The sequence below is a fragment of the Gekko japonicus genome, unplaced genomic scaffold (assembly GCF_001447785.1).
Source record: "Gekko japonicus isolate JY-2015 unplaced genomic scaffold, Gekko_japonicus_V1.1 scaffold65, whole genome shotgun sequence".
NCBI lineage: Eukaryota > Metazoa > Chordata > Lepidosauria > Squamata > Gekkonidae > Gekko > Gekko japonicus.
Window position 1 is genome coordinate 367,210 of NW_015165832.1, and position 10,489 is coordinate 377,698.

General features: G+C 42.6%; 1 protein-coding gene across 2 annotated transcripts in view; it reads right to left on the reverse strand.

The window, feature by feature from the left end:
- CAT (catalase) overlaps positions 1-10,489 on the reverse strand; it is a 72,793-nt gene that overhangs the window by 26,264 nt on the left and 36,040 nt on the right. Inside the window, exon 1 of one of the 2 annotated variants that reach the window (XM_015410874.1) lies at positions 4,052-4,224. The exons of the other annotated variant lie outside the window; for it this stretch is intronic. Coding sequence (XP_015266360.1) covers positions 4,052-4,114 — 63 coding nt within the window. The 5' untranslated portion in view covers positions 4,115-4,224. Of the gene's footprint in view, positions 1-4,051; positions 4,225-10,489 lie in introns of those variants that run through there. 2 annotated transcript variants of the gene reach the window in all.

A 10,489-nucleotide genomic window follows, 5' to 3' on the forward strand; every position in this document is an offset into this window, starting at 1 on the left:
CCCTCTCCCCCCCCGTCTCTCTCTCTCTCTATCTATCTATCTCTTTCCCCCTTCGAAGCGTGGCCCGCGTGCCTACCATCCGCCGGGCCTCGCCGGGCTGTCTCCCCCCCTCACCGGTCTCTCTTCCTCCCCCTGACTCTCTCTCTCTCTTTCTTTTTTTCCCGTGAACCGAGGCCCGCGCGGCTTACATCCGCCGGGCCCTCGGCAGTTTCTCTTCCCCTCCCCGACTGTCTTCCCCCTCCTCACCTATCTCCCGCTGCCGCTGGGCCTCTCCGGCCATTCATTTCCTTTCCTGCGCAGGGAACCCAGGTAAGACGCAGAGCGTTCCGTGCGCATGCGCACGGAACGCTCTTGCACTTTCGGGGGGATTTAAACATCCCCCGAATTTTTTTTCAAGTTTTAGCATTTTTGTGCACACGAAGGGACGGCCCCACGTATGCACAAACCTCTCCCTGCCCCCCAGCTGCCCCCGGAGCGCGGATTTAGATATCCGCACTCACGGGGGCAACTTGGCTATTAGTATAAAGATATGTGTGAATTAAACACAAACTTTATTTTAAGTCAGGGTGTTGTTTTTTTAAAAAAAGAAGACAGTATGTAATAGAAAAAGTCAACATTTATTTTGTTTGTGAATTCAAACAGTTTCAGGAATCTTTAAAAGTGCAAATGATTGGGGAAAAGATGTTGAGGGCAGGGTTATATAAAGGAGCTTCCCTTCCACATTCATAGTTAGTGCACATTTTTATTCACTAAAGCTGCTATGCAGATAGCCTAAAAATATAAAGTCTACCAGTATGTTGAAGGACCCTGAGAGGAAGTTAGTGATGTATACTGGCCAGAGAAGCCGGATGAGGTCTCAGGAAATCCAGGCTAACCCCCTTCCCCCATCACCAAATTACATCTGACATGTAGACTTGTAGCTATACAGAATAGGATTACTGCAAACAGTGCATATACTCCATATATAATTTATATGCCACTATTTTGTTTTACAGAAAGATGAAATCAACATTCACAAGGATGAATAAATGGATGAGACGAACTTCCCCGGAGTTCACATTCGTTTCGATGCGTCTTTTTCACATCAACCCTAATAAAAAATATTTTTGTACAATATAAACTAGGTAATAAAACTTAGTGGCAGAACTAAACCACATCCTATCACATTGAATCAATTATACTAAATTTTAATCTACTTATGGGTAGGTATTCACACCTTCACTACCACTAATTCATGTAATGTTCAATCTTAATTTTAATGTGCTCAATGTGTAGGAGCTCTATGATAAACATAAGTCTTACTCCCACGCAATTGTGCAAACAGGTAGTTGCCTCTCAGCTCCAGGGGTTCTTGGAAGACATTGATTTTCTGGACCCATTTTAATCAGGCTTCAGGCCAGGATTTGTAACAGATTTTGCTATGATTGTCTTGATTGATGACCTCTATGGAGAATAGATGGGGGAATATGACCCTGCTAGTTCCAGTCTGAGAAAATGAGTATTAATGCAGCAGATCCTTCAAACAGCATTGCTTGCTATCTCGGACATTAGTGTTTGTAATTGTTTAGTATACACTGATGAAAATTTCTCCTATTTGAGTTTAATTGTGTTGTCCATGTTTTCATTCAGTTGAATTAGGACCATCAACAAATTATAGTTGATAATATTTCTGTTAGTTAATTGATTTACTGCATTACCGTTTACTACATTACCAGATCTCAAAAAGAGGTGGAGGAAGATAAAAATCTAAAACTCAATAAACAAAACAGCCACTCATAGTTGGGAAGAAACCCAATTTTTAATATTCATTCTATTAGAACATCACACCAGAATCAAAATAGATTAATACTGGATGTGTCCTTAACAGACATTCCTATTAATTAAATTTTCCACTCAGTTAGAGATGTGACACTTTGCAGAAAAACTGGGGGGGGGGGGAAAATCCTTTCTCCCTCAAAAGCATCCCTTCTCTGATAGAAAAATTGGAGCTATTGGGAAAAGTTGAAAATATTTTTTCCCTGAAATATTTGCTCATTTAGAATGAGTAAAATGTTTTTCAAAGTAAGGTTTTAAACCACTTTGTTAATTCTTTTCTCCATGACAATTTAAGAATCAACAGTATTACAGTTCTTATACACTATCAATACTCAGATTCTCCTGTCATTGTTCGGCAGTGCATACAAAATCAAGAAGGAAGCTACCATGAAAGAACAGTCTGTTTTCAATACCATCATAAACAGAAGCTATTGGTTTTTCAGAAACACTCTGATTAAGGGGGGGGGGAAAGGAGCATAGCATTTTGAAGGAAATATGCATGGATACAGGAGGTTAATTTTGTTCCCAGTGATTAGAACACTTACTGTGTCCTGAGGACAAGTTACATACTGATGTTACTTTAAAGTTTAAGTGTCCGAATTACTGGTAACTCTTGCCTGTGATTTGTTACACTTGAGATAAACACTAATTTCAATGTGTTTTTGTCATCCCTCCCCAATATTTGGAAGCAGCTTGAAGGAGGGACTGTTGCTCCTGCCGTGTACACTAACTTCATTGTTGCCTCTGGTAAAGAGATGTTAAAAGACTCCTGCATTGTATCTTGGTAACACAGAGACCCAGACCCAGTTCTCCAAACCACATTAAAAGAGCTGTAAAACTTAATTTTTAGGTCCCAACTTTTAGTTTCAGTATCCAAGGTTCAAAATAGTCAGTTTAACTCCCAGAGAGATTCTATATATAGTAGCATATCTGTTGTTCTACTGGTAGGAGACCTTTGCCTCAGTGGCCTTTTCTTTTACAACTACTTCAGTAAACACCCACTGAAGCAGCTTCATACGCACTACAGACTGCATTTCATCTCACCTTCATAAGCACTTTCTCCCAAATTTACCAAAGCTATGACAACTTGAATAAACTTCATTATATTCTGCTTAGAATCATATTTCTCTTATGGATATACGCCCTATTGATAGCACTCAATACAGCATTCTCCCCCCCCCCCCCGAATAAGCCTCCCAACATTTCTACAGTACTTAACATCCTTGTTGTGGATGACTGCATGCCTGACCCATGTAAACACATCTATCAGTAAAGTCCAGATCTGCCAGCCTATTTGGTGTAGGAACATATTGGCAAACACAGCCCATAAAAGACACAAAACATGAATTACTGTTCCAAAGGGGAAAATTCATTTCCTTCCAAAGTTCTCAAACCACAAACAGCACAAACCACCTGATGCTCTACCCACTCGTTTCCGCTAACATTTCCATCCCCGTAGATCAAGATGGGTAGCTGTATATTACTCTGAATGTAGCAGTAGAAAAGAATAAGAGTCCAGTAGCACCTTAAAGACTACTGCAGTAGGGTAAGAGCGTTCACGAGTCACTGCTCACTTCTTCCATCTGCACTTTGCTCTGCTCCAAACTAAACAAACTTTCCAGCTATTCCAGAGAGTAGCTTCTATAGCCAAAATTACAAGGGGTTACAAGCCCTTATCTGTCATTGACAGTACAAAAAAAACCCCAGGTTCCACTGAACTGTACTAAAAAGAAAACAGCCATGCGAGGAAGCACATTTGGCACTGCAAGGCACAGACTGTGGTCAGAAAAACTGCTTGCCAGAATTGTCTCTCCTACGCAGTTCTTAAAGCTGCAGAAGCCTGCGCTTGGTTACCCGGCCCCAAGAGGCACTTGGCATCCAGACATGGTCTCCGCCCCAAGCATCCCCCACCCTCCCACGCCGACGACAGAAAAAGACTCTGGGCTGGAAGACGAAGAGATTCTTCAGGGGGCACAACTCCTCATGCGGCAACACACGAATCGAAAAACGATGCCTACCGCGACCATCCACACAAAGAAAAGGATAAGAACACTTTGAGAGCAGTGGCAACTTTAAGACCAACCAAGGTTTATTCGCGGTATGAACGCGCCCGCAGAAAAGCGCTCTAACGGCACTTAATTAACACGCGAGTGGAAGGAACCGAACAAGCACGCGCCCAACTGGAGCTCGCTGACGGGCGAGAGCGTGTGTGGGGTGGGGGTATTGGTCCTGGTACCTGCGAGCCCCGCTGCTCTTGCCACCGCGTCAGTTGATGAGCGCAGTCCCGCTGGTCGGCCATCTTCTCAGACCCCAAGGCTCCAGCCGCAAGAGGGAATTGAGAGGCGTCAGATTTTTGCACGGGACTCGCAGCGGGCTCTGAGAGGACAAAGGCCGTTCCGCTCACGGAAACAACTGACCCCCTCCGGCAGGCTGAGGAGAATAAGAAGCGAGCGCCGCCACAACGGGAGCGCCACCGGCGGACCCGCCCCTTCCTCACTGTCCAATAGCTCGTCCGCCTCGCTCCTTGGAAATGCCTACTGGTTTATCAAGTACGTTGATCGACTTTCGGGGAGAAAAAGAACCCTCCACGAAGGAGAGTCTCTGCCCGGCAAGAAGCTTGCAGGAAAAAGGCTTACAGAAACGAAGAGTCCTGCCAGCGAACTGTCCCTCTCCCCCGTCTTTCCTTTGCTATTAATGTTTTCCGTGAAATAAGTTCCGTTATGTTTAGGGGCGCTTACGCGTTAGGACTTCATATTTCGATTCGGGTTTTATTTAGACCATAAGAGCAGCCGCCTTTCTTCACTGAGAAACAGGCATTATTTACAGTGAAATACACAACCCCAGCGAATATACCCGCTTAAGGATAGCACTGTAAGTGGTTCAGTTTGTAGGGCACAGGCACAAAGCTTAGCTTTAAGGTTTGTTTTCTACTTCTCGATTTAGCATCTGTAGGAAGCTTTACAGCCTATTTGATGATGCTATATAAACTCCAAAACAAGCAGCTCCTTAAATGTACCTATTTTAAAACACACACACCTTGCAGTGGGATTGCAGTTGGGCTTACTCCCCAAAGCCAGGTGCATAGGAATGACATTAATGAAATGTAGTATAGATTATATTATCACAACCATGTGTGGTTTCAGTTTTGGATGACACAGACAAAAAAAATCTGAAAGATATGATAGCCAGAAGAACATGATAAGGCAACCTCTTAATAAATACATCCCCAATCTTCTGGGGCTTTCTGCATTCCAGTATCGTCCTACTTCATTCCCATGAATCAAATAGCTTCCGTGCCCTTTCTTATGTGGAAGCAGTTTGCAATTAACCACTGAAGATTTTGGAGCAGTGTATAATAATCTCAGATGAAACTTAAAAGAGTGATAAAGCATCTCAAGAAACAAAATTGTCATAGCAGCCTGAAATTTCCAGCCACTATGATAAATAAAAGACTACTGCTAGACCGTAAAGTTGAGAGGCAGAGGGGTGCAAACCTTTCAGCACTAACAGATCCTATACCAGGTAAGAAACCCACATTTAGGGCAGTATATTGATGATGGTTTAATTCAAATGTATGTGTAGTCTCTCCAGACGGTCTCATATAACACTTGAACAGTAGCTAAGAAATTGGATTAATAAATCCTGAGGAATAACAAGCAGTTAGGCATTACCAACCTTTGTCCCTTTCAACTACATTGCATGTCTAAGAATAATCCTTCAAATACCTATTGCCCCTTGCTCAGCAGTATCAAAGGTCAAACAGAGCATATTTACCCACACTGTTGTTCAAGGCTTCATTCTTAATCAGTATATTTCAAAACAGCAGATTTGTTTACAAAGTATACATAGTTTACACTATAAACGTTCCTCTTATTTACTCATACTAATATAGACAATCCTGTCGCTCATTTGTAACATCACGCTAAACTATGGTTAAGGGAATTTACCTATGGTTTAGCATGATGTCTGAATTAATATATGGATGTCATTGTCAGCCAAAGCAAAATCAGAATACAGCCCTCTTTCAGATCATGTTAACTCTGGCTTGTGCTGATTTTGCTTCATGTACAGATTGGTACTCCATATTTATGGCCATTGCCCCACTCCAAGAGACTGCTTCACCATGCAGAGAGGAGTGAATGTGACTCTATGAACTTGAATGCTGAGAGGAAAGAAAACAAAAAGCAGTTCTAAACTAGTGTGCTGTCGTACATTTGGAAATTCAAACCACACGTCCCAAACTATGGTTAGTGTAAACTCGTGTGTTGTAATGTCTGAACTGGGCAAGTCTATGGACATTTGTAATTACCCCATAATTCAATATCCCAAACTGCTCTAATGTCCAACATTTTTGCAGCGAGAAAATAATGGTTTGTTCCTGCTACCACATTAATATTTCAAAAGATAGGCTGGCAGTAAAGTCAGCCACTTTATTTATATTTTAGATTTATAAATCACCCAGTCCCTGTGTACACAGGGCTCTGGGCGATGTACAAAAAGTTAAAACCAAAGATCAGAAGTTAAAATCCATAGATTCAATAGATACATTCAATAAATTCTTAAAATGGTCTCAAGATGGCATAATTAATCTGATCCTTAAAAGCCCATCCTGGACCATTTCACTGCCTCACAGGAAGGGCACAAGGAGGGAAAGACAAAAAAGATGGAAGAACAGGGGAGGGTGCCAGCTATGATGGAAAAACCATTGCTGCCCTCAACCAGAAGCCTGTTGGAACATCTCTGCTTTACAGACCCTGCAGGATTCCGTGAAGTCCCACAGGCCCCTGATGGTATTTGGCAGAGTTCCACCAGGTCGGAGCCAGGACCGAAAAGGCCCTTGCTCTGGATGAGGACAGCCAGATATTTTTGGGGTTGGGGATCACGTGAAATATGTAAAACACAACTAGGTATGTAATCCCCACCCCCTACCTCTAGCCAGACTTTCATACTTTCCATTGTCTGTGTATGTCCTCTCTTCCCAATACTGCTCCTGGGAACATATGAACCAGTTTCAGAAACTTACTTGCGAAGGTCTTAACTATCGAGAGCACAAATATCCCAAGGACTGCTCTATTATCCAGAGAGTGGCAAATCCTTCATTCTATAATATCACTTTGGGGTTTGTGAGGCCCTGATCTATGTGAAATGAAACTATGCAATAATCCTCTCAACGTTTGACATTCTTTGAACCTTGATGGAAATTGGTAGAGCTACTGGGGGACTGATAATTCTTTGTAAATTATACCTAAACCTTGAGTGACCAGCTCCTTATTCTTAGTCGGAATCACTGGAAGAAACTACCGGTAATAGCCAGGTACTTGAAATAAGGGTTGTGTAAATGTATATCTTGTTTATTTAAAACATTTCTAAACTCACCCTTCTCCCAGATAACCGGGACTCAAGGCAGGTAATGATGAGATCAGCACCACAGGGACAGATTATGACAACTACAGCACAAATTATATGTATTACACAAAATATTTTAACACGTTTTTTCTAAACCCAAAAAACCTTCAGCATGACGGGGGTCAGAGTGGGAAAACACACAATAGAGGATGTTTAACTCCTTTCAGCTGAAAATCAGAATTGCTTTCTCATGTTGGGGAGGAAGCAGGAAGAAGATTTTAATAGGTTCCCCATGAATAAAAAAGCAGCCTGTTCTCACTCACCCTTCTGCTCAGATACAGCTAAAAACAGTGGGGAATTTCAGACAGGCGACAGATTCCGGAAGGGAGCTGGTTCTCAAACGGGTTCTGGTCTGTCATTTCAGACAGAACCCGTTTGAGAACCGGTTCCCTTCCGGAATCTATTTGCCATTTCATACATAAACGCTTCAGTCCTGTTTAGGAACCGGGACTGAAGCGTTTTACCAGTCATCCACTTCCAAGTGGTCTCCAGTGCCCTCTCCCGGTTCCGATACACTTTTTCCCCGCCTTTTTTCGCCCGTGCGGGCGATCTCCGGCTGTTTTTTTTTTAACGTTCACTTTATAACGTAACGGAATAGCATTATATCAATCCCATTGGAATGCATGGAGTGTTTTGTTATACTGCTATAAATCGAACGGTTTTTTTTTTTTAAAAATGATCACCCGCGAGGGAGGAAAACAGCGGGAAAACAAAGTGGTGCAAGTCTGAAATGCCAAACCGCTTCTGATCCAGCTCATTTCCGGTAGGGGCAAGCCCTGTGTGAAATGGCAGCCCTGTACCGGTTCACTTCAAAACGGATGATTGCCGGCTTGAAACCGGGTGAAACTGGGTAATGTGAAATTCCCCAGTGAGAAAGAATCACAGAACTCTGTTTTGTAAACCAAGAGCCACCCTTATGCTTGAGCAAGAAGCAGAGATACCTGAATCCAGGGGTCGTTTCGTAGAAAAAGAGCTAGGGGAACTCATTAGCATAACTCATTAGCATATGCCACACCCCCTGACATCAGGGGCCCGGCGGTGGACCTGCAAGACCGGCGGGAGTGCGAGGAAGCCCCGCCAAGGCCCTCCCTGGCCCCAGGCAGGCAGGGGTGGGGAGAGGCGGGGAGGAAGCAACTTACCCTCCCTCTTCTCCTGCCTCCTCCTGGCTGAATGAGGGCTGGAAGCGGGACAGCCCGAAGCAGGGGGCGGGGCTTCGTTGTGTGTCCCGCCCCCCTGCACCTCACCCGGGGGAGCTGCGATCCCCCGCGATCTCCCCTGAATCGACCTCTGCCTGAATCTGATTTCCTTAGGCACATATCCCCGCCGAAAAAAGATCAGTTTACAACAATTATTCTTTTTTCATCTTATGCATATCCAACCCGTGTCTTTGAAGGGAAAAAGCTGGTGCAGTATACTGTGCATGGATATAAATATGTAGTAAATGATGAAATTCCTTATACCTAAACTTCAGTTTATTTTATATAAAAAAACAGAGCTTCTTTGAGATTAATTATTATTACTAGATTTATTCCTGAACTGTAGCTATTGTTGGTCTGGACATTAACATGCAATATTATTGTTAACTTTACTTTTATGTCATTGGTCCATAACCCTTGCAACATCTTTTTTTTGCAGTAAACCACGACTGTGTACACAGAACTAAACATGTGACTGTAGTCAGGATTTTTTAGTATGAGCTGAAGTTGGTTGTCCTCACTCCCTCCCCAGGATTCCCAGCTAAAATTACTATGGCATGACAATACTATGTTATTATTTAGTGTTAAGTCACTCACTTAACAAAGCAGTCGGAGAGTGATTCAGCAAGAACACAACTTTATTCTTCAACTCGAACACCACTCCAACACGGATCAACATCTGATAGCCAGAACAGCTTTTACATTGCAGCTGTTCTGCTTTTAAACTCTCCCGGCTAATGTAGCCACACCCACTGTACAAATACCAACCAATAAGGTTGTTCACATAAAGACCAATCACGGCCGTTCCCGCTCAGGGAGCTTGCTGTAAAGTGATTGGCTAGGTGTTTCCTGGGCTAGCACTGTGATTGGATGTATTTGAATCCTAGCCCAGGACGAAGCTTAACACAGCATTTTAATTAGATGTTTCCATACATTCTGCATTCCATGGCAGCTTTGGAATACACTACATTTAGTAAACTTACACTGCAATCCTAAACAGAGATTTCAAATGCACTGAATTGTGCTGCATATGTCACCTTTATAAGTCACCAAAGGCATTTCACAATCCTATCAAACATAACACCATTAAACAATAATAAGATCAGTAAGTCATCATTAAAAAAAGAACTAATCAGCATCTCTCAGGGAATTTTAATACCACCTTCTCCCTTGGTCATTCAACAGCTTTCCAAATAAAAAATGGCTTCAGTCTCCTCTGCCTGTAAAAACAGAGTCCGTATCAACTCTGGAGGAGGGTTCAGCACTCTGGGGGGCAGTCACTGAAAAAGCCCTCCTGCAGATTTCTGTCAGTCTAACCAGAGACAATGCAAGGTCCCACAGGAAGGCCTCACTCAGGCAGGATGATATGGAAGGAGATGGTCCTTCAAGACATTTTGGAGCCAAGCTTTTTAGGACTGTCTGCTTCCTGATAACTGCTAACAAAACTGTGATATGGAGATATAACTACAACTAGTTATTGCCAAAAGGAAACAGAGGTAGACGGTTACTTTCACTTTGATTCCAATGCATAATACCGTACTATGGCTCCTATCCAACTTATTAGGGCCATAATCAGAAAAAGTCTTAAGCAGGGAGGTATTTGGCACTGTGTATAGACAGGAAATATTTATATAATCAGGCTAAGTTACAGGACAACTGAAATGCATGAGGAACTCTTTTGGTGCAAAAAGTGTTGTGGAGGAAAGAGGTAAATCTTGTACCTAACCTGACCTTGTATCTAATGTGTCCTGTTACAGAACAGGGAATTTCAGCACATGCAGGCTCCTCTCTTCCTCCAGTCACATTAATAAAGAAATCAGACCTGCATATTTAAAGAAAACAACAACAACTTTGCAATGGGAGGGGGAAAAGAGACAAATCTATATCTGGGCATAATTCTAGCAAACATTAAATATAAACCCGTATATGTGTGTGTGTGTGTTTATATAACACCTGTATGTTTATGTAAAAGTATATGGCTGTGCAAGTCTTAACATATTTTGAATACAGATATTAACAGGCTATGAGCACATTCATAAATGACCTCATTTTAACTGAGAAGGTGCTTTCCC